This window comes from Oryza sativa, chromosome 10, assembly GCF_034140825.1.
Source record: "Oryza sativa Japonica Group chromosome 10, ASM3414082v1".
NCBI lineage: Eukaryota > Viridiplantae > Streptophyta > Magnoliopsida > Poales > Poaceae > Oryza > Oryza sativa.
Genome location: NC_089044.1, coordinates 5,373,259 through 5,397,339, shown reverse-complemented (window position 1 = coordinate 5,397,339; position 24,081 = coordinate 5,373,259). Strand labels below are relative to the sequence as shown.

At 43.6% G+C, this 24,081-nt stretch overlaps 2 protein-coding genes and 1 long non-coding RNA gene across 3 annotated transcripts; all 3 read right to left on the bottom strand.

Annotated features, from left to right (window-relative positions):
* Positions 1–2,291: 2,291 nt before the first annotated feature.
* Positions 2,292–3,364, bottom strand: LOC107278988 (uncharacterized). Its single transcript, XR_001540307.3, has 2 exons — positions 3,064–3,364; positions 2,292–2,865 (listed from the first exon to the last, which is right to left on the bottom strand). It is a non-coding gene; the product is annotated as an uncharacterized lncRNA (long non-coding RNA).
* Positions 3,365–9,361: 5,997 nt separating this feature from the next.
* LOC107275943 (WAT1-related protein At1g21890) lies at positions 9,362–11,296 on the bottom strand. Its single transcript, XM_015758064.3, has 4 exons — positions 11,249–11,296; positions 9,751–9,918; positions 9,503–9,654; positions 9,362–9,416 (listed from the first exon to the last, which is right to left on the bottom strand). Exons 1-4 carry the CDS (start codon positions 11,294–11,296, stop codon positions 9,362–9,364), a joined length of 423 nt encoding a protein of 140 aa, XP_015613550.1.
* Positions 11,297–11,913: 617 nt separating this feature from the next.
* LOC107279172 (wall-associated receptor kinase 1) lies at positions 11,914–19,512 on the bottom strand. Its single transcript, XM_015758509.3, has 3 exons — positions 18,703–19,512; positions 13,711–13,893; positions 11,914–13,052 (listed from the first exon to the last, which is right to left on the bottom strand). Exons 1-3 carry the CDS (start codon positions 19,151–19,153, stop codon positions 12,028–12,030), a joined length of 1,659 nt encoding a protein of 552 aa, XP_015613995.3. The 5' UTR covers positions 19,154–19,512; the 3' UTR covers positions 11,914–12,027.
* Between the last annotated feature and the right edge of the window lie 4,569 nt (positions 19,513–24,081).

The window sequence follows — 24,081 nt, the reverse complement described above, 5'->3', positions numbered from 1 at the left end:
ATTCAGAAATCAGAACCCGATGGCCTGAACAACTGAAGTAGTAGAGCAAAGTCTGAACACTAAATTATGTTGTGACTGGTCTGAACAACTCAACTATGAGTTATATTTTCATGCAGTACTAGTAACACTGATCGAATCATTAACACGTCTAGACTCTGATCAAATATGTTACTTCATATCTGGCCTTCAATTATCATAAGGTGAGACTTTGGGTTGGAAGCTAAACAAAATTAATATTCATTGTTATGTCATAATGTGCTGTTATTAATTTTAGAGGGATACTTCCTGTTTTTATTAGTGAAGGTTTGGAATATTCATGAGCCCTCTAGAATTCTTATCTCTCTTGTTTTTATCTCATAATATACTTGTATGTAGGATGTAGGATTTACCTAACTGAAATCTACATGTATAGAGTATTAGTGATACAACACTTTTTTTATGGACTGATAACATGCTGTACAGATGGAAGCTCTAACTACCACCAAGTGGTTTTACTGCTAGAGCAAAGGTTGGCAATATACATGTCATCTAGCTACTATCACCTGCTGGCCGATGCAGACAAATACTAGGTAGTAGTTTGATGTCTTATGTTACTGTATTCAGTGAAACTTGGTCTGCTTGAATCAGTAGAAAATTCCTGAGAATGAGAATGTGAATAATCAGTAAATATTCTTGGACTGAACCATGGTCTTTGTATCAGTAGAAACATGTGTATGCACTCTAAGCTTGGTCTTAACCTTAGTCTTTGAGATTACCTTGTTTAGTAACTAAATCATTATAATAAATGCTATTAAAACTTTGAAATTCATAATAAATTAATGCTAGCTCAAAAAATTGTAAACTAAATTTTGTTGAACTTAGGACAAAGTACTCTTTATACTGCAGTAGCCTAGAACTTCACAGAACTTGGGCCTAAAATTCATCTAAAATTTATTAGTACATTATAGAATTTATAAAATTCACAACTCACAAATTCAAAGTGATAAAATAAAAATTCCTTCACCATAAATTATGTTTATACAGTACCTATTCACAGTAGTAAATTCATTCATTTTAGAGAATGCTAGATTTTTGCATATTTTTGATGTTGTTCGTTACCGTTATTTCTTAAAGTGGACAAATTTGATATTGGTGAGGAGTTTGATTTTATTGCTGACTATGGTGGGAATTCTAACTAAGGCAAGTGCCCCTTCCTTTCAATACTTTGAATCCTATGTTTTCTGGGCAAATGTTTTGATTGTAAACCTTGTATGCGCTATTTGATAATAAATTGTATTATGTTGAAAAAACATGGTAGTTATAATCCACTCGTTGCATGAACCTCCTTGATAAATTTCACTTTTTGCTTATTGTATCCATAGGAATGATTGGAGTACATTGTTTGCACTCTAATGGATTTAATTATGCTTTATATGTGCCATACGCTTAGCCAAGCCTAGTATTATGCTAAAAATGGTTATGGATCACTTATTTATGTCTATTTGAACTATTTTGAACTTATGGAACGAAGTGATTCTCTGTATAATTGCAAACTAAAATGATAAAAAACGATGGATTTCAGACTCAGTCGATTAAGGACTGAACTTTGTGTCACTCACTATTGTTTACTGTACATCCATATATGCTATTTATGGGTAGCCTTAGCTAATTAAGTTATTTAATGTCTAGCCTTGTATATGGTAGGCCGGAGTAGAATGAAATAGTCTAAGCGATCGATGATTCATAGGAATACCTATTTTCCCACTTTGTATACGGGTAGTTTAGGCATCCAAGTCTGTCTAATTTAATGGTACAGTGTGTAAGATCCCAAGTTTTTAGCTATAGTCTTAGTCACGCTAATGACTTGATCACACTGGCTGAGAGCGGTGTTGATTGAGCCACGATGCTGGCTAGGACCTATAAATATGTTGATTGTTGTTCTATTCTGGATATTAAATGGTTTTTTCGATCGTTTTCTTGTCATTTATTTATCAAGTCATCTCCATATGCACCATTGATTATTGTTAGTTACAGTAAACCTTGTACGAGTGAGATAATTTAGTTTTGGTTCATTGCCGCGTTGCTAACCATGAACTATTGCGCACATTAGTAGTCAGCGAGAGATACACATATCTGCATACATGCATGCATACATCCATATTATGTTTTGCATATGCCCTGTAACATACTCAACTCATAACTATTATATACAAATCAATAGAGGAATTGTGAAATTGAAAATAAAACTAGAGCAAATCATTTTAATCCCAGCAAGCAAATAGATGCACGGCTACATCATATAGAAGCATAAATTTATCTACCAAAAATATATGGAGAATTGGTAACCTTGCAAAAATGACTATGAGTTCTAGAACAATTATAAATTAGTCCCTAATCTCAGAGTAACCTTCAATTTTAGAGACCCCGAGGGACTCAAGTGCAAAAGTACCTAATTGTATCAGAATTTATCTAAATAGAAAAATTTAGTGAAATCCCACATTACACCACCGATCAAACACTGCTTAGGTGTCAGTCAGTGAAACAACCACCAAAACTAAAGTAGGTGAGTCACCCAGCCTTCACAAAAAAAATTCACACATATATTAACCAGCTATCTGTGAATCAGTCTCGGTTGCATCGGCTGGAAAACAACCCCAAGCAGCATCCTCAGCCGCAGCAGTAGTAGCAGCCAGCAGTTCGGTTGTAAAACCAGCTCAAAACAGAGAAAAATAGCAGAGCAGTAGCTTAGTAGCCAGCAACACAATTACACCGTATCTCATTCCTATTATCCACAGGGAAACAACAAGAAAGAGAGAGAGAGAAACCAAATCTGAAGAAGGAGAAGCAAAGGTATTTAGTTCTTGGATGAAGTAGAGGTGTTCAGTCCTGCATGAACAGGGATTTTAGCTCTAGGAGGAGATGGCACTCCAGCTCAAGAAACAAGATGGATCAGTAACAGCAGAAGCAGGACAAGAAGAAAGGAAGAGAAGAGGCAACTGTTGTAAATTGGATCAGGAGGTAAAATCAGCAAGAACAAGAAATCAAAGAAATCGGTAGCAAGGGTGCAAATCAAGTAGGAGGTACCTGAGCTTCAAGAAGAGAGGGGTTTCAGTTTCTGGAGGAGCAGGTGGTGCTTCAGCTCAAAGAGGAGAAATCACAGTTCCATCGGGAGAACCATTGAATCAGAGTCCAGAAGAGTAGCTGCAGAACCAGAGAAGGGAACCATATAATTGTCACCTAAAATCATGGCAGGTAATCAAGAGATTAAACTGAAAGTACAATCATATCATGACATGATTCTTGAGTGATGCATATACTAGTATGTGTAGGAGTTGTGAGTTGCATTTGCATCCATTAGAAGATGAACAAGAATATTAAGTAATTTGAGCTGCAGAGTAGGAAGTGCAACTAGTAGGACATAAATATTTTTATTTAACTGAAAAGTAAATATAGGTTAATTCTAGTTTATAATTATTTGGGGTTAGTAACAAGAAACATTTTAGTTTGTCTAGAATTATTACGTAAATGCATTTAGGTAAACAGCTGCACATGCATCTCTTTGGTGAATCCTGAAATTATAAATAGTTAGAATTAATGAGTAGGGTTATAAGTCTCTATAGCAGAGCATCTAGAGCATATGATTCTAGATTAAAGCATGACATACATTAGTTCTGTAAGTATTAATCAATATAAATCGTATGCCACAGTGAGAAATACTAGCAGACTAGCAGTCTCAAAACTCACCAATGTATTTAGTTCTTCATATAGTAATACCGAATCTGTAGGATTGGATGAATAGCAAGTGTACAAGTACATCTTTAGTATAAATGTAGATCCATAAACAGAAATCTATGAGTCCTAATCATAAGTCCTAGAAGAGCATAACATTAGGATCTGAACCTTAGTAGTTGATCAGCATAACTTTGCTAAGACCAATAACATAGAACACAATTAATTACCAGTTATTTTAGTAGTCAGTATATTTGACAACAAAATCAAGATGCATAGTTTTTAGGTCATGTGATCATTTTAGTCATATTACTATGATGCATTTGGTATGCAGGAATTCAAATTAATTCTCTGAATTACTACTCAGCATAAGGATATAAGGATCTGATTGTGCTAGTATAGTGGCATGTAGAAAATTCAGTATCTTGATTACCATTGCATAAGAATAAAAAAGGACCAATCCTGTTTTTGTGATTTCAATATCAGTACTAAAAAAAATGCGCATACTTGATTCATTTGAGCATGCATTCACTCATTCATCCATAGCATATAGTCATCATCCAATTATAGCAAATCAAATAATATAGAACCTACAGATAGCAGGAATAGCACCATCCAGTTGGTTATTAGAACCTGTTCACAAGTATAAAAATTCATCGTAGATTACCACCTAAGAGAACAACCAATCAGATCACGTCACAGAAGTAGGGATAGAAGGGGATCAGAGAGGAGGAGCTCGGGGAGGGAGAGACGGCTGGTCTGAGCCACGCTTGAATCAGGGGCGCTGGGGTTGGGAAATTTCAATCTCAGTCATTGAGAGCAGTAGCCAGCAGCAGAATCGATTGGAGACTGGTGAGGGGTTGATGGCTACGGTTAGCTTGGGGGGTAGACTCATGAGGAGCCACGGAACCGATTCAGGCCGGCAGCGGCTGCGGGGCGGCTGCCGGAGGCAGGGAGCAGCGGCCGGCGTGAGGAGGAGCGGCAGTGTGAGCGGCGGCGCTGGGGAGAAGCGTGAGGGAGAGGAAGAGAACTAGAAAAAGAGAGAAGAGGATGAAGGTGGGCTAGGTGGGTTATGCTTTGTTGGGCTTTTGCTTGTGTGGGCTGTATATATATGATACTATTAAATATAAGGAATAAGTTCACTTTTGGTCCCTCTATTTGTCTTGTCTGATTTTCTTCCCTGAACCGCAAAACCGGATATGACCCGTCCCCCAACTTACGAAAACCGGACAAACAAGGTCCCATTTTGACTCGGTCTTCATCTGACGTGGCGCTTATGTGGCAATCCGATCTAGAAAAATAATAAAACCTATGGGACCCACATGTCAATCTCACACATAAAAATAATAATAATGTGGCACCCACGTGGGCCCCACATGTCATTCCAACTCACCCCTCCTCTTCTTCCTCCTCTCACCCCATCTCCCCTCTCTTCATCTCTCTCTCCTCTCCTCTCTCTAGGCGACGGTGGCCGCTCCTCTCCCTCCCACCCGCGGGCCGCTGAGCGCTGCTCCCCCCCGTGCGCCGCCGCTCCTCTCCCGCCCGCCCGCCCGCCGCCTCCGCCTGCGCACCACCTCTCCTCTCCCTCACTCCTGTCGGCCGGCACGCGCTGCCTCTTCTCCCGCTGGCCGCCCCAACGAGCTCTATCGTAGGCGACTATCAGAGCAAGCGAGGGCTGAACCCTAACCAGCGGTGGCCTGCGGCAGCGGCACCCATGTGGACGAGGGCGTTAGTGGAGACACTACGGAAGGCGGCGCTAGGGTTGACCCGCGCCCGGCGGCGAAGAAGCCCGCGGAGGAGGAGCCCGTGGCGGAGAAGGCCCCGGCTGCCGAGGCGGTGCTCGGGGCAAGCACGTGGCGGCTCAGCGCGAGGCAGAGGTGGAGATCCAAGCTAGGAAGCGAGCGTGCTGACGGTGGAGGCAACTGCTCTGGTGAGGAAGCAAGGCAGCGACGACGTGTGGGGAGAAGAAGGTGTAGAAAAGGCGCGGCTGCTTGCTGTTGATTTTTCCTTGCTGTTTGAGAAGCTTGTTGGTGTGTGGTGTTGCGGCTGGCCGGTGTTGTTGCTTGCTGGTGTGTGGAGGTGCTGCGGCTGGCCTGCTATGAGTGTCCCATGGCTGCCGCCTCACCCCCCGGTATCTCCTCCGCGCTGCGGCCGTCGTCGTCGTCCTATTGGCCCGCCGACGACCTGGTCATCCTGCTCAGCGGGGCGGCGCTTTGCCACCGCCGGCCTCCCTGCCCCCTCGCCAGCCTCACCGAGCGCCGTTCGTGCCACTGACCTGCTCCGCCAGCCGGTCGGCCGCCCCGCCCGTCGCCCGCTTCAGTTGCCGGCCGCCCGTCCCGCGCGCTCAACCGGCGGAGAGAGAAAAGATGGAGAGGAGGGGAAACATAGGACTAAGAGAAGAGAGTAATGAGGATGACATGTGGGACCCACGTGGGTCCCACTATTTTTTAATATTGTATGTGGAGGGAGAAGAGGGGAGCAGTGAGGATGACATGTGGTGCCCACGTGGGGTCCACCTTTCTGTTATTTTTTTTGTGTGAAACTGACAAGTGGATCCCACGGGTTTTATTATTTTTCTGGATTGAATTGCCGCGTAAGCGCCATGTCAGGTGAAGACCAAGTCAAAATGGCCACGTAGGTGCCACGTCAGCGAAAACTGCCCTTAAAACCGCCAAGGGACCTCGTTTGTCCGGTTTTCGTAAGTTGAGGGACGGGTTATACCCTGTTTTGTGGTTCAGGGACGAAAATTGGACTGGGCGACAAATAGAGGGACCTAAAGTGAACTTATTCCTAAATATAAATCTCTCTCAAATAAAGTAAAATTTCTTTCAATTAAAATAATTACTCTTTTATAAAAATAAAAGTGTAATGGTGTCTATTTTAACACTAGATTTTTTAGTCCAAAATTAAATTCTGTTATATAACTTGTATATCTTTATCAAATCAAAACATACAAATATATTTAACCATATTTAACTTAAAAATACATATGGATCATCTAGTTGAGTCTTGATGTGAGAGTCGATAACCTATAGTGTTTGTAGATCAGCTATAATATTAGGGTTAGACATATCATGTGCATCGCATTCATATAAATTTTCTTGTATTTAGTTGTGTTTAAATTGTCTCTTTCAGTTGGATGTTTATCTTGGATTTCTTGGAGTTCTACATTGGTTTATTCCTTTTTCGATTTCGGGTATCTCAGGCAAGTCCAACACCTTTGACCAATTCTTGTTATATTTTCGTAATTGCAATCTATATGTATCACCTTGCATTAAATGATATTTTCTATAATTGAAATAAATATGCTGATGGATTGGATTGACTGGTGGAGCAGTTAGTCATACTATAGATGTATTCTGAACTTGCCATGGTGGTGGGGGTTCAGTTGTATATATTTATCATCATAAGGTTAAATAACAACTGTTATATGGCATTCAAGCGCCGTAGCGATCGTGTCGACCATATGATCTGGAATTGGACAGGCTGGCTTAGTAGTTCTTTCTTAATGGCTTTATCCTGCGGGCTTAAGGACTTCCGCGAATCCCGTGAGCGTGGGCTAGCGATGAGGGTTGCCGTTGTTGCGGAATCCGATTAGATGATGTGGATCGCCGTTGTTGCGGCATCCGATGATTCGCCGTTGTTGCGGGAATCACCCGCAGAGATAATTGCCATATGGGATTGATGAAAAGCTTGTGACCTTAGCCTTGCCGGCATACACCATGAAGTGTGCTTAGGCGCTGGCGTGGTGGCGGTGTAGGGCGGGTATTAAAAGGTTTAAGGCGTCTATGGGTACAGCGGCACACCTCTGCAGAGTGTATGAATTGTGATATGTCACTCCCTGTTTCGGGTAGAAACTGTGAACGCGGCAGGAAAGGAACCTAGCGGAGATTCTAATACCTGTGGGGCCTTATATGCAGTAGATTTTATAATTACTTAATGTGAGTTTTTACTACACTGTTTTATGAACATACATAAAATTCCTTGTTGGATTATGGGATTTGGAGATATATATGTATTATGTAGGTGGATTATGGGCATATATTTGTTGGATTGCTATAGTTGGACTTGTTGAGTACCATTTGTACTCATCCCCTATATATATTATTCCTTTTAGTGTTGAACTAACAATTAGGTGAAGAGAAGATTCTACAAAATTGATCAAGTGTTGCATATTTCTACATAAACTTAATGTTGAAGATGATGAAGATCTAGGAGAGCAAGGTGTTGTTAGTGTTATTATTTTGGGTAAAAAAAACTAATTTCTTTTGGTTTTTATTTAATGGGTTTCGCTACAATTGTTTCTGCTATGCTACTCTATTGTATTCATTTCTTGGTAAGTTGGTTCTCACTAAGGAATGAGCTGTAACCGGTATTCTACCTCAGAAATGGAATACGAGGGTCGCTACATAGTGCCTCGTGATGGAACGGATATGTTCGCTGCCATGACGTTAGGTTTAGGCTGCCATCTAACAGCTCTAGGTCATTCATAGGGCGGAGTCACACTTTCCGTCATTGATGCAAGGGCAAGGCTCACACTTTCCGTCATTGATGCAAGGCTAGGCATTAGATAATGTAAAGGCTACGTTGTGTCCTCCAGATCACATTAAACGTTTGGAGTGTGGTGATACTGTTGGGAACCGGACAAACTAGAGCGATTCACATCATGTGGTTAATGTTGTACAAACTCTGCAGAGTTCATAAAATTAATCGATTAGTTGTGCTTACGGTCATGAGCGACATAGTATGTGTCATGGGTATAGCTTTATGTTTTAGGAATGCTTTTGAACTTGATTTATATACTTGAAATGATGATTGTGCTTGGTATGGGCTGAAATTGATTTAGGCAAAATTTGCTACAGAACATCCAAAAAAACGTGTAATTAGCTGGAGGACACCGTAAAAACGTTTATTTTGCTGTAGGGCATTGTTAGGAAACGATAGGCAAACAAACGATAAAGAACAATAGATCAATCACAGAAGACACGATATTAACTGGAAAACCCTCACAAAGCAAGAGAGAAATCACGGGCGCCAGCCAGCAAAATATCTTCACTATATCGGGGTGAGGTTACAACGCCGCACGGCAGCTTACAAGAGGTATATATATGAGGTGGAACCCTAAAAGGGATGACGATCCACCCCCACACCCCCGAGCGTCCCCAGGTGCACAACCCAATGGCCAGCTTCAGCCTCCGGCAGGGCCTCCACTTCGCTCCGGCAGAAGCTGGCCTTTATTAAGTGCAAATGAATTTGGATCATAACTCAATAAGCATCGCAAAAAACTGGTAATTGGCTGCTGGATACCCGCAATATTATTTTATTATTTTTGGAGGAAAGGGAGAGAGAAACAGTTGTGTAAATACGATTCTACCCTTTGAATTTTTTTCTATTTCTTTATTCTTTTCTCTCTCATTCTCTCTCTCTTCTCTCTTTTCTTTCTTCTTGCTTCTCTCTTGATCCCCTTTCTCACCATGCGAGTGCACGCTTGAGCGGGAGGCGGCTAGTGCGGGACGGTGCGGGGCGACAGCCGGACGCAGCAGCGCAAGCGCCGGCGGCCGGCAACGCGTGGCGATGCGGCTGAGGCCACGGCGGCTTGGTGCAACGGTGTGGCAGTGACCAGCGGCTTGCCGTTGTCTGCGTGGTCGCCACCCTAGCCCCAGATGAGCGCGTAGAGCCCCACCGCTATGATCACCGCGCCGATCACACTGCAATCACCATAAGCTCAATTTAGTTGTAGATTATTAATCGGTTGAATTAGATAGATATTTAGCTAGTTGAGATGATTAATTACCTTCCAAGAGTGATATCTTCTCTGAGAATTGTGGAGTCCAAGACGGAGGTGATGATCATGCAAAGCGGCTGGAACGCCGAGACGAACACCGGCCCTTGCGCCCTCGTCACGAGCCCCTGCACGTAGTACGCCACGCCAGAGCACACTATCCCCTACAAAATGTTCATTGCGATTTGATCAGATATACATCAATTGCGAAAGATTATTCGTCTCTGATGGTTGATTGATAGTTCGCCAGACTTTATTACCGAGTAGACGGCGGTGAAGAGGCAGATGTCGAAACCGATGACCCAGATGCTCATGTCGCGGTGCTCCGCCACGAGCGCGATGGCGCCACTCATCACTGAGCCGAGCACGCAGATGAGCGCCGATAGCCGGTAGCGTGCGGCGGCACGGCCAAGGCCACGACGGCGTGGCTACACGTAAAGCCCCTCGCCTCCCTCCCGACGGCGAACATGGCTGACACCGCCGCCGCGGCCGCGGGTTGCCGCTCCGCCACCCGGCCTGTCTAGGAAGAAGGAGAGAGAGAGGGCATGTAATGACCCGCCTCTTCTAGGGCGGGCCCACATACATCTGGCAGTTTTCATAGGTCATAGACTGCCCTCACAGACCAACACAACTCTTTTCTGCATATGTTGTCCTCACTCGTGTGCATCCGAGATGAATTTCCCGATCGGTCACCCATCCCTAAATTACTCCAAGCCAAGTACGCTTAACCTTAGATGCTTAACCTTAGAGTTCTTTAGAGATCGGCTTCCGGAAAAGAAGTTGCAACTTGTTGATATGAGTATTCTATTAATTCTATTAACCCGCGTGCACCCGGGATGAATTTCCCGATCGGTCATCCATCCCTAAATTACTCCAAGCCAAGCACGCTTAACCTTAGACGCTTAACCTTAAAGTTCTTTAGAGATCGGCTTTCAGAAAAGAAGTTGCAACTTACGCTTAACCTTAGAGTTCCCTCTTAAAACCTTAGCCAAGCATGCTTAACCTTAGAGTTCTTTAGAAATCGGCTTCCAGAAAAGAAGTTGCAACTTGTTGATATGATTATTCTATTAATCCTATTAAGCCCTAGGCCGCGATGTTACATCCTCACCCCTTAAGACACCGACGGCCTATGAATTTCCCGATCGGTCACCCATCCCTAAATTACTCCAAGACAAGCATGCCTAACCTTAGAGTTCTTCAGAGATCGGCTTCCGGAAAAGAAGTTGCAACTTGTTGATATGAGTATTCTATTAATCCTATTAAGCCCTAGGCCGGGATGTTACAGGGCACTTCCATGTGGGGCCCACGTTGGAGTTATTTGAGCGAAGGGCAAACTTGTCTTTAATCATTGTTTCTCTCCTTTTCCTCCAAAAATAATAAAATAATGATGCGAGTGTCCAGCAGCCAATTACCAGTTTTTTGCGATGCCCTACAACAAATACACGTTTTTACGGTGTCCTTTAGCTAATTACATGTTTTTTGTTTTTTAGATGTCCTGTAGCAAATTTTGCCATTGATTTATGATGTTATATATGAAGCCATGCCATGTTATGTACGCTATACACTTGCAAATATTTATCTAAAATTCCATTTCAAAATGTTTGTGAAACAAATTTAGCTTTTTGCAATTATGAAACCACAAATAACCATTCTTTGATATTTAGAGCTTGCATGTTTGTAGAATTGTATTGACTCGCCAGTACATTAACTGTGTTACTGCACTTGCTTTCTTTTGTGGTATTATTTTAGTTGTGTTACAGGTAGTTGAGTGTTGCGGGTTTCGTTGATCTCTTCAGGATGGTTCATTAGGGGCCTACCGCTCGACGGTTGCTTGTGGGAATATGGGTAGACATGCTTGCGAAGAACTATATCTATTTGGTCGACTGGCCGTAGGAAAGTGGCTTAGCTAAATAAGTTTTTAGTTGGTACTAAGTTATACATTATGCCTTTTTGTTTTGATATCCTAGCTGGGATGAAAGTGAGGGACTAGCAATATTCCCGTGACTAGCTACTCATGAGTATGAATTTTGAGCAATTAAGATATTATAGAGCTCTAACAAATTGAGTCAAGTATTCTGGGATGTGTAACACATCTAGTCGTCACCTTCACGTGGTTTGACAGGCACATCTTAGGTTGAAGTTGACTAGCACGCGGAGTCCCAACAATATCTCCTTTGCTCATTATTTTGCATTGCGGAATTTATGGTGTCGATTTGTGATTAGGAGCACATTAAGGTATGAGTAGCCAATTATGCGTCTATGAATCCCACTCATCACAAATTTTCGGGTGCTCTACAATTGGCCATCAATTAGTATCTAAAATGTAATACACCCATGCACGGGATGTAAGCATGGTTTTAATTGAATAGTTTATTTGCCACTATGTATATTGGATGAATTGAGAAGAGATACAAAGAAAACTAAAACAATGCTGAGCAGAGAAAAAATATTATTACATATCCATAGTTAAGAAACATAACAAACCTTAACAACATTGAGATGTTTTGCTGCTATAATTATCCCCAAATAATAAGCAATTATGTATCTATACTGCTACTAGCATCAGATATGCTTTTTGGCACATAAGATCTCTTCATGGTTTGAAGTCGTTCTTCTACATCTGTCATTTCTGGCCTTCTTTCCACTTCGAACTTCAGACAATCCACTACTAGGATGGCAAGATTGTTGAATACTTCTGTGTCGCCCTCCAATAAAATTTCTCTGTCAAAAAGATCGATAGCGCCCTTATGATCTTCTGTATATGCATCTAGAAACGTCGTAACCAGTCTAGTATCTTCACCAGAACTTGCCTTTTGTCTCGTAAGAAGTTCTAAGAGCACCACTCCAAAACTGTATACATCGCTCTGCTTCGTCAACAAGCCCGATTGAAGATATATTGGATCCATATAACACATATCTCCAATCACACATTTAGTATGGGTTTTATCTATAGCAATCAATCTTGATATTCCAAAGTCAGATATTTTGGGATCAAAGTTTTCGTCCAAAAGTATATTGCCAGGTTTGATATCACCATGCAAAATAGTTGTAGAGGTTTTTGAATGCATATAAGCTAATCCTTCTGCTGCTCCTGCTGCAATATTCAAACGTTTCTGTAAGGGGAGGGACTCTTTCCTATTGCCATGTAGTATGTCGTGGAGGCTTCCCCGTGGAACAAACTCATAGACCAGCATTGGAACGTCAACCTCTAGACAGCAACCTATGAGCTTTATGATGTTCTTATGGATGACTTTTGACTGGATAATAATTTCATTTGTGAATTGCTTCTCTTGTAACTTGTCTACATTAATGGATTTCTTAATTGCAACGAGTTTATCGTCAATGAGTCCTTTGTAAACCTCCCCAAATCCACCTTTCCCAATAACATTACATGATTGTATTATTGGCTTAAGTTCTTCTTTTTTGAAAATCTTAATGTTGTCTACCTTTTCTAGTACCGGGCCACCATTCTTTATGAAAAACTCTTTTGTTTTTCTCCTCTCGTCAAACAAAAGCTTAAACAATACTACAACAACCACTATGGATGTGAGACCGATTATGCCTGCAGGGACAATTGACAAAAGTGTAGTACATGTTATTAGTTGCTTGTATTTCAGTCACAGCGTAAAACAAATTATATATACTGGCAAAAGTTGATTTTGAAAAACATCACGCTGGAGATGAATATATGAAAGATTCAAGGTGAACTTATTAATTAGGACAAATAATATATGGGAAACTAGTGCAGTATCCACTAAAATATATAACTAAGACGAATGATTCATAGGTTATAAGTTTTATAAAAAGACAAAAGATCACATCATCTACTTGAAGCAAAAGGATCTGTACCGAATACACAATATATACAAAATAAGATAATTTGCTATATGCCATGAAAATTCTAATGGAATAAGCAGGCAAACATGAGGAAATGGAGTAATTTCTAAAGCTAATGAAAGTTCTTCTAGAATAACGTCAAATTGTTGTATTCATAATTAAGGAATATAAATTAATTAGTTAAGAATTCCTTCGACTAATAGGTTTATGTATATTCATAAAAAAAGGATATCATGGACTATTCTTAATTAGGCACTTACTAATAAGCATTGTTATCTTATGGCATATGGTAAATACTAGCAGTTGAAACCAGAATATTATCTCACTGAAAAATAACATCATTCATTTGAAATTAAGAACCAATAAATGCCGGAATTGCTTACCAAGTGTAGCCACCATTGCAGGGAGGGGAAACAGCTGTGTGCATGTTCCAGTTTTGGCATCACCTTTCGTTCCAAATTTGCATTGACAGTCATATCCCCCTATCGTATTCTTGCAAATCCCATAGCACCGGTACTGATCTCGTAGCGCAGGTTGTTCATCTCGAAGCTCACACTCATCAATGTCTATGAAATAGTTACAAGATAGTTAGTTAGTTAATGGCATTAAAAGTTTAAAACACAATGGGCGGCTCTAGAAATAAGCTAAGCTAGGTATGGATTAGTACTTCTTTCCTTGTTCTCTTTAATTAGGTGTAGTCTTTTGGAGTTTGGAACCTATATATCCCTTCTTTCTTTGTTCTATTTAGGTTTAGACTTTTAGAATTTGGGACCTATGTATCCCGACTTAGGCTATGTTTCTTAGGTAGGGGTTGGGAACCCTCACCTCTTGACATGAAAAATAGAGCAATAGATTAGCACACGATTAATTAAATATTAGCTAAAATATTTAAAAATGGGTTAACATTATTTTTTAAAACAACTTTTCTATAATTTTACTTTTGAAAAACACACCGTTTAACAGTTTGGGAAGTGTGCACGTGAAAATAGAGGAGGAGATGGGAACATGTTCAAACGAACTTAACCTTAGGGCATGTATAACAGGGCCCTGTTTGGAAGATTAGCCCAGAGCTAATTTTAAGGGTTAATGTTTAGCCTTGAATTGGTAGGCTAAACATTAGCCTAGGTTCATATGTTTGGATCCATGGGCTAATGTTGATTTAATAACCACATCCCCTGATTAATACACCAACTCCCTCAATGTTTCTCTCTTTCCCACACTAACTACCTGCCTCTCCCTCCATCGTTCCCGCGCAGCCTGCTCTGCTGTTTTCCTGAATGAAAAGCATTGCTAGCATACTACATGAAGAGCATCCATAGAACCCTACAAAAGCAAAGAACATCCAATAGATACTATGAAGGAGATTAACATGGAGAGATCGTGGAACAAGAAGGCACGGTGATGATTTTCCTTGCGAACTGGCCATGATACGTATATGCTCAAGAAGATCATGGAGCAACAAGTAAGAAACAGTGATGATTTACCTTGCAAACTGGCCAAAGTCTGCTAGCTGATACATAGAGAGCTCATCACCCTTCAGGTGATTTCTGCAACACTGGAGCTCTCTACGTAGTTTTGCATATGCAGAAAGTATGCATGCAAGGAAACAAAAACAAGCAAGTTCTGCACAAAGCTCAGAGACTACGAGGAGGAGGAGCAAGTTCAGTTCCAGCCGGCGCCGGCTCCCGGGAAGCGTGGATACCGGCAGCGGAGGAGAGGTTGAAGCCGGCAGCGGAGGAGCCCGGATCCGACGAAAACTGAGAGAAGAAGGGGAATGTGCCGTTGCCCTCCATCTCCCAATCCGGCGGCGGCGCGGATGGTGCTTGCGGTGGATCCCATCCGGCGGCGGCGCGGACGCGAGTGGATGGCGACGCCGATGGAGTGGTTCAGGATATCGCGACGGAGTGGATGCGCCTGGATGCGCCTGGGAGTCTACGTCTCTCGTGGGTTCCACGTAAAATTAGTCCCATTAGAACAGGTACAGTAAGTTTAGTCAGCAGGCTACAATGAAGTCCACGTGAGATTAAAGCTGAGTTGGAAGAGGGAAAGTGGGAAGAGAGAGAAAAGCCGACGACAGGTTAATCGCCCGGCTATACCCTTGTCCCGCGGCTACGAGCGCAGTGTTCCGTACTTCCCCAGGCAAAACAGGGTGCAGATGAGTTTTCCTTTGTTTGTTTATGTCCGTTGAAGAGAGAAGGAAGGACGTTCAGCCAGAAAAAAACAATAAACAAAATAACTTTCAGCAGTTGGGAAACGTGATAGAGATGATTATTGTAGAAGCTAATCTGTTATGCGTACTACAGCTGACATGTATAGCCAACGGTAGACTATATTATTGACCTTGCTCTTAGTACCCCTTGGAGGGGCTAAGGATTTGGGGAGAGCTAATTCACATTAGCTCAAAATTAGTCCACCTGTTTGAATTCTTGAGGGCTAATTTGAGACTAAAAGGTGAGGGCTAAACATTAGCCCATGAAACCAAACAGGGCTAAATATATGTGTCTCTTATTTATTAACAGCTAATAACAACATATTTATTAGCTGTTATCTCTGTTACCTTGTAACTAAATATGCTGACATGGATAAGAGAGAAGAGCCTAGGAAAATGTCTTTGCTTTTCATGATATCAGCTAAGAGTCGGCTTGTATGAAGTATCCCTAATACTTAAGGAGGGAGTCGTCCTCCTTCCCTCTGTCTAGAAAGCCTCGTCTTTCTATCTCGTCTACACTTCTAAGTAAAAACCTTTTCTCTCTAATAAAACTTTTCACACTAAATATGTATTTCTTTAAAAAAAACCGACCGGTAAAAACTAAACAGCCCAATTGGCCAAAATCTTTCTCCAACACTTAGGCTGTGTTTAGTTGTTTTGGCAAAAAAAATTTAACGTATACGGACACACATTTAATGTAATAAATGTAAACTAATAACAAAACAAATTACAAATTTCACGTGTAAACTGCGAGACGAATCTATTAAGCCTAATTAATCCGTCATTATAAATGTTTACTGTAGCACCACATTGTCAAATCATAACGAAATTAGGCTCAAAAGATTCGTCTTGAAATTTATATGTAAACTGTGCAATTAGTTTTTTCGTCTATATTTAATACTCTATACATGTGTCTAGATATTTGATGTGATGGAAAAGTTGGAAGTTTGAAGGGATCTAAACACAGCCTTAATAAAAACACATTGCAACGCACGAGCCTATAACTGGTCATGGAAAAACGAGGAGACTAGAGAAGTGACGTGAGTTGTTTTGTATCAAAAAGAGATACAAGATCAGATGAAATGTGTAGATTCAAGATTTTCTGGTGCGTGCGACCTAGGGGCCATTGCTCACACTTCCACACCATTGCCTCTCTGGGAGGGATCGATCTCCCGGAAGCAGACACACGTTTTCATTTTGTTTTTTTGTTGTTGTCCTGATGCTTCACCGCCTAGAGGGATCGATCCCGATCTCCTCAAACGTGCCGGTACCATTCTTCGTCAAGTCGGTCATGTACCTGACATCATCATGAGCTGCAGTAGCATTCCTCCTCTTTGTCATCGTTGATCTGGAGCCACCAGCCCATCACTGTGCCTCTTCCTCAAGCCGGCGTCACCATTGATCTGCCATGATGCGGTTATCCCCGCTGAGCTACACACGGTTGCCTTCACCTCCACCAGCGGTTGTGTCTAGCCATCTACTCGGCCGCATATCCAGGTCAGCACCCCAACCTCCTCCTTCACAGCTCAGAAAACACATCGGCCATCTCCACTGTCGGTCGACAAAAACCTGCTGTCGCCGTCGCACGTCGCAGGTGGATCAGCCCCGGCCAGATCCATGGCCGACGGATCCACCGCCCTGTGACTTCCAGCCGTCAGGATGGAAGAAGACTAGGGAGAGAGGGAGGAGAGGAGGCAGGGTCCGTGTGGTCGGAGGCCAAGCCTACTATCGCCCAAGCTCGCCGCCACCATCGCCACCACTCCTACCATCGCCGTGGCCCAGCGCCGGTGGATCGGCCTTGGCAGGATCTGCTGCTCCGTGACCTTCGTGCCCGCTGCCCGATGCTCGCCGACGCCGCTGCCACTGCTCCCGGCCGCCGTTGCCGCCGCCAGCCGAGCCCCCGCCGGCCCGAGTAGTGGGAGAGGAGGGGAGAAGTTGGAGAGAGAGAGGGATGGGTGGAGAGAGAAGGTGAAGAGATAAGTATGGGACTTGGAAAGTTTTAAAAATGTTAAAAGGGAAGAGAGGAGGGAGGCTAGACTTGTAGGCACCGCACCTCCTGCGAAAATGCCCGCATGAGGCCGTTTAGGATGTCCGCTTGGGAAAATAATCAACTGACTCCTAAGAAAACGGTTTTTGCAGATATGAGCAGTTCTGATTTGGCTGCAATCCAAAGGGATCTCTTCCAGAAAAAATAATTCTATATTAGTGAATTCAGTAAAATCGAATATCACAACATGACCTGTGTTAAAGTAATTTTTTGGTGATATTTTGGACATACTGTATTGAATCCCGATACATTTAAGTGCGTCATATGCTAGGTGGTCCAATCTGTAAAAAGTAATTAAATATAATATCGTAAAATATCCTATCTATCATGCCACAATATCCCATCATAATTAAGATACAATTTGTATAAAGAGAAAAAAAAAAGTGAAGTATTAAGGAGTAATCTGAGATAATGTCAGTTGTGAAGATATAATCTGAGTACGCATGCTGAAAAAAAAATACTCTAGCCGATTTACTAAAAGACAGTGGCAAGTTTTTCTGTCCAAAAACTTTCAATTTTTCTACCGTCGAGCATGGGTACAGCCGTCGGCCGTGTAGGGAGTGGAACTCCAGACCTCACGCGTGGAGGTTCTCTATGTTAACCAGCATGCCATATGCTTAGTTATATGCCACTTACAATATTGTACTATAGTTATATTTAAAACTTTTAAAATCCCGTAGTCCAGAGGATAACGACGTGACATAGCAGGGATCTGATTTATTATAAGAAAAAACGAATTCTGATTGTCTGTTCTACATTTTAATATTTAACAAGCAAATTTTTTATTGATATAAATATATATCTTTAGTAGCATAAAAATGGAGTCCTTTCATCCTCTCATCCCACCGCTCCATGTGGGTAATCACTGGATTCATTGTTTTATCCTTAATCATCTTTGTAGCCCATTTGTATTTATATGCATGTACCAACCGGTTACAATGTATGGACATGTTATTTGTATATTATAATGTCAAAATGTGTATGTGACTTACTCCCTCAGTATCAAATTACCTATTGTTCATATAATTGTTCTGAATCAAACATTTTAATCTTCCCGGGCGGACCAAAATGCAAGAATGGAAAGCACCAATTTTTTCCTGGAAAAAGAAAAGGCAATACCTTGGCATCCATCTGGTAGATACGGGTTGCCCTCGTAACCTTCCTGGCACTTGCAGACATATCCCTGGCCGTTGGTCGTGTTGACGCAGAGGCTGTTGCTACTACGGCAAGCCGTGGGCAACGGTTTGCCTTCTGCTGGACAAGATTCATTCCTGATGGCGAAGTCGAGCACAAGCGGCACTCCGCCGGGAAATTTCTTGTCGAGAACATCGTATCCGTAAAGGTCCTGCAGGGAGAAGTTGTACCACGACCTCTCGACCACCATGGCGTAGGTGCACGGGAACGTCTCCCACATGCTGTTGCTCTGCTTGTACATAGAGACCGTGATCATGCCAAGCTCCGGCGCGAGCTCCGCCTCGCAGCAGCCGAGCCCCATGCACGTCCCGTTCTCCGCCTTCGCCGGCGTGTCGAACAGCGAGTTGCAGGCGGCGGAGTAGTTTGTGCCGCTCATCACGCCGTCGATCCGGGCTCTCACGCTCTGGCCGACGCCCAACAGCACGTTCCTCGTCGCGGAGAAGAGGAACGTCGTCGAGAAGTTGAGGCTTTGGGTGAAGATGCTGAGCTCGTGGTAGCTCTCGTTAGTGCTGCAGTCGGAGCTGACCGGCACGGCCACCCGCACCTCGCCCCGCGTCACGTCGATGTCGATGAGATCCACGGTCCACCAGGATTTGTTGGTCTGGACGCCCACCGGATTTTCCTGGTCCCCGAAGTAGTAGCCGTTACCCTTCAGAATGATGGTTCCAGCGGCGGTGGCGGGGGGCGTGGTGGACAGGTTGCAGAGGACGATGAAGTTGATGTCCAAGTAGCAGCCTTCTTTGGTGCCGAACGGGTAAGGGATGCTGATGTCGCCGCACTTGTCGGGGCATCCGGGGAGTGCGATCCGACGTCGTGGCGACCGTTGGTCCACTGCCACGGTCGTCATCCGTGATATGGCCTGCATGACCAAGAGAACGGTTATCGCGGGGAGCAGCGTTGGAAGAAACTTCGATCTCATTGCTAGTGTTTGGTGGTAATGAAATGTCTACGCTTATTGCTTCGTCTTCCATGTATGTGATCGTTATAAATACACGGCGTACTACGTGGGACCCATACCACAGCGTAAATACAAAATAATACACACATAACACGTATGCTCTCTGCCGAGAGGAGATAGCTAGGAGATGGCCATGAATTTCTGTCCGGCCTGCTCCTTCCAGTTGGCCCCGGTTTTGTTGTTTCTGTGCGGTAGAGCCCACTCACAACTACAAAAAACCATCTGCCAGTGAAGATCTAAGGTTTTCGCTGACGGTTTTGTTCCGCTTGCAAAAATCACATGATTTTCGCTAGCGGTTGCGGTCCGCTTACGAAAATCGATATTCGCAAGCGGGACAAACGATTGTTGCTGATGGTTGAGAACCGCTAGAGAAAACACATTTTCTCTGGCGGTTGCCTAAAGAGAACCGCCAGTGAAAATCAACCCACCCCGCCAAAAATCCCCTACCCCAAATTCAAAATTCTCCACCCGCCAAATTCAAAACAATTTATATTTGACATCAATCCAAAATCAAGAGCATCACAAATACATAATATTGGCATCAATCCAAATACAACATTAGCATCATCAATAGAACAGATTAACAACACACAGATTAACCTAACAAACGTCCTTACAAACAAAAACGGACAAAAACACACAAGAAAACACAAGAGGAGGGCAGTGGCGCCGCCACTGCTTGCCCTCTGCTGTGCCGCCACCCGTCACCAAGAGATCCTGAGTTGTGAGCCGCCGCCGCAGGCCTCCTCCAAAAGAGTCACATGTTGCCAAGGTGGCCGAGCCAGGCCGGCAGCGTCATCGTCGTTGCCACAGTCGCGGTCGTTGTCGTCAGCTCCGCCGCCGCCCGTGTGCACATCCGCCGCCCGCCGCTATCGCCCTCTGTTGCGCCGGCGGCGACCTCCTCCCCTCGGATAGATCTGGGAGAGGGGAGAGAAGGGGATGGCAGGGCAGGGGTGGCGCAGGGAGCCGCAGGTCGTCGCCGCAGGCCTCCTCCAGAAGAGTCGCGCGTGGTCAAGGTCGCCGAGGCCGGCCGGCAGCATCGTCGTCAACTCCGTCGCCGCCTGCGTGCTCCCCACGCCGCGTGCACATCCACCGCCCGCCGCCGTCGCCCTCTGTTGCGCCGGCGGTCGCCTCCTCCCCTCGGATAGATCTGGGAGAGGGGAGATGAGGGGATGGGACTACCGCCGCCGTCGCCGGTGGAGAGGCCGGGAGGGAGGAGAGTGAGGAGGAGAGAAGAGAAGTGGATAAGAAGAGGAGGGGATGTGGAGAGAAGGAGAAGAGGATGAGGTAGGTGGGTGGTTTTAATGTGACAAATATTTTTGGGTTAGAGCCGGGTGGTTTATGGGCCGCTAGAAAAAATTCGACCGCCAGCGAAGATTATCTATTTTCACTGGCGGCGCACCTAAGTGACCGTCAGCAAAAGTAGACATATTTTCGCTGGCGGCCGCGTTAGACAAGCCGCCAGTGAATTTTCACTGGCGGTTGGTGCCCCCCATCCCCTTGTTACGACTTTGCTGGCGGCTTTTACATTTATCCGCCAGCGAAAATAATAGGCCAACACCATGAAAAATTGTTTTCTAGTAGTGACTACTATATAGTATAAGTTTGTTGTCTAGTTAACATGTATATTGGGTTAGTTATAAGGTTAGCTTTTTTTTTTTCTGCTCTCTTTCTCTTACTATAACTTTAATGCATACTTCTTCAAACATGTGTAGAGCTGACTCTTGTAGGAAAGCTAACACTCCTTATTTTTCTTTATCACTCTTTTTCACACAAGTCTATAGTTTGTTTATAGCTCACTATTATCCTTGCTGTAATGCATCTGCGCTCATTTTGTAATTTTTTTATTCATGAATAATCTTGTAGAACTTTCGTTTGCACAATGTCGTGCGATTTCAATGCAACAGAGTGCACGTGGAAATATATTACTGCTTGATGTATTTGATTGTAATTCGAGTTCGACGTAGAACAATACATGTGCAAATTAAATTAATAATCGTTGCATTGCTTTCAGCATAAAAAACTACTCTATCCGCTCTATAAGAGCCTTTTAGCTAGTATTTTAATATTGTTGCAAAGTCACGTAAGTATTTCTAGCACTATTCGCAATACTACTTATCGCATCAATAATCTCCTAATCAATTTCCATTCCATCTAACCCCCACCTATCCTTATTCTCCCACCCCCATTCACCCCTTATTTACAGAGGGGTGCTAAAATATTATCCTGTCAACATTAATCCATGATAAACAACATAGAAATTACTATATTTTAGAGCAGATTTAGTACTATCGAATCTTTCTATGGGGATTATAAGAGAGTGGCTCACTACGCCTTATCATCCCATCTATCATGGGCCAAAATGTCTTGTCACGGATGACATCATCTCTAATGGATCAAACTAAACTTGGGCCGTGTTTAGTTGTTTTGGCACAAAAATTTGACGTATACGGACACATATTTAAAGTATTAAATGTAGATTAATAGCAAAACAAATTATAGATTCCGCCTGTAAACTGCGAAACGAATCTATTAAGCCTAATTGATCCATCATTAGCAAAATGTTTACTGTAGCACCATATTATCAAATCATGGCGTAATTAGGCTCAAAAGATTCGTCTCACAATTTACATGCAAACTGTGCAATTTGTTTTTTTTCCACATTTAATGCTCCATGCATGTGTCCAAACATTTGATGTGACGGAAAAGTTGGAAAGTTGAAGGGAACTAAACACAGCCTTGTTGTAGCTGAGACTCAAGGAGATGGCCTATCACATGACATATTTAATGGGTCCACATATAGACATGTTACAGATGACCTACCAATGACGGGTACAAACCCCGTTGAAGGTGATATATCTCACCTTAAATGAGTTAAATTCTTATACCCATCCCTGCTGACTAGAAAAACAACCCCACACCCCATATCTCTAGGGTTCCCCACCCCACCTCACCTCACCCATGTGCCTCTTCTCCACTCCTCCTCTGCTCTCTCTTCTTTCTTCCTTCTCTCTCTAACTTACGTCTGCTACTAATTGTCGGCTACCGCCTTCCGACCGATGACCGATGAATCTGGCCACCGAGATGCAGATCCGGTCGCCGCCGCCACCTTCCGACCGTCGATTGCCGACACTGCCGCTGCCTCCAGACTGCTGGCCGCCGGATTTGGCCTCCAGGAGACAGATCCAACCGCCAATGCCTCCGCTCCCCTCCCCTGGCTGTTGGCCGCCTCCTCCTCCGCCACCTGACCGTTGGCCACCTGATCCAGGCTCCACAAGGTCAGGGGACGAGTATCTGAAGACGCCCGTGGCCTCTTCCTCAACTGTTGGCATGGCCACCTTCTCCTTCACCCACAAGCACTGGCCACCTACTCAAGTGCGGATCCTGCGGCTACCGCCTACATCCATCAACCACCGGTGTCTGCGGCCTCTCCTCCAACCGCCAGTGTCCACCACAACCTCCTTCACCCATGAGCGTCGCTGCCATTTCATCGTTTCCTTCATCCACAAGGCACCGAAAGCGTGAATCCAGCCTCTCTATCTCTTATAGGTTGTGCTTGATTTCATATCTTGCAAATATTCATTTGTGCTTGTTTTCGTATCTTGCAAATGTTCATTGTGAAATTTCAAAATAAGCATATTCTCTGATACTTGTTTGGATTTGTAGTTTGTTAAGATGAAGATTGCTACTTGTGTGAAAAGTGGGAGAAATCACGGCATCGATGGAGCCAGATGATGTCATTTGAGCGGAAAAAGGGTGCACAAATCTTGCAGATTTTGAACAATTTGATTGGCTTGAAAATTCATGCAGCAAGTTTCAGGTATGACAGAGAAAGGCAGTGGGCAACATCGGTCGTGGTAGTGGTGGATCTCTAACATAATTAGTAGTATTGAATCTTTCGGCGGAGGTGTGAAGAGAATGGCTATAATTATTTTACCGACTGTTGAGTAAAGTAAAGGAAGGGAAAAGTGGGGGAAGTCATGACGCCGATGGAACCAGGTGATATCATTTGAGCGGAGAAAAGGGGCCAAACACATAAAGATTTTGGATCACTTGATTGCCTTGAAAATTCACAAGTTAGGCTCCTCCTCCAACTAGATAGAAGCTGAGTGGTGGTGGTGTAGCGAGTAGGGACGGCGTGTTTCAGGTATGACAAAGAAAGGCGGTCGGCGACAGTGGTTGTGGTAGCGCTGGATCGTACAACTCATGTCAACGGAGATGAGCAAGGGGGACTGTCGCCAGACATCATGGAGAAGACAATGACATGTTTGGTGTTGGCAGGTGGAAGCGGTGGCGAATGGGAGAATGGCAAGATTGGTGGTGTAGGAGAGCATTGTCAAGGAGTG

What these genes read in the sequence shown, in the direction of transcription:
- LOC107279172 (XM_015758509.3), bottom strand. Translation starts at nt 19,153, where the DNA reads ATGAGCGGCACAAACTACTCCGCCGCCTGCAACTCGCTGTTCGACACG. An exon ending in TCTACCAGATGGATGCCAAG is followed by an intron (nt 13,894 to 18,702) that starts GTATTGCCTTTT and finishes ACTATTTCATAG; the next exon opens with ACATTGATGAGTGTGAGCTT. An exon ending in TGCAATGGTGGCTACACTTG is followed by an intron (nt 13,053 to 13,710) that starts GTAAGCAATTCC and finishes TTGTCCCTGCAG; the next exon opens with GCATAATCGGTCTCACATCC.
- LOC107275943 (XM_015758064.3), bottom strand. Translation starts at nt 11,296, where the DNA reads ATGAACCATCCTGAAGAGATCAACGAAACCCGCAACACTCAACTACCT. An exon ending in CCCGCAACACTCAACTACCT is followed by an intron (nt 9,919 to 11,248) that starts GTAACACAACTA and finishes CTTTACGTGTAG; the next exon opens with CCACGCCGTCGTGGCCTTGG. An exon ending in GAAGATATCACTCTTGGAAG is followed by an intron (nt 9,417 to 9,502) that starts GTAATTAATCAT and finishes TGGTGATTGCAG; the next exon opens with TGTGATCGGCGCGGTGATCA.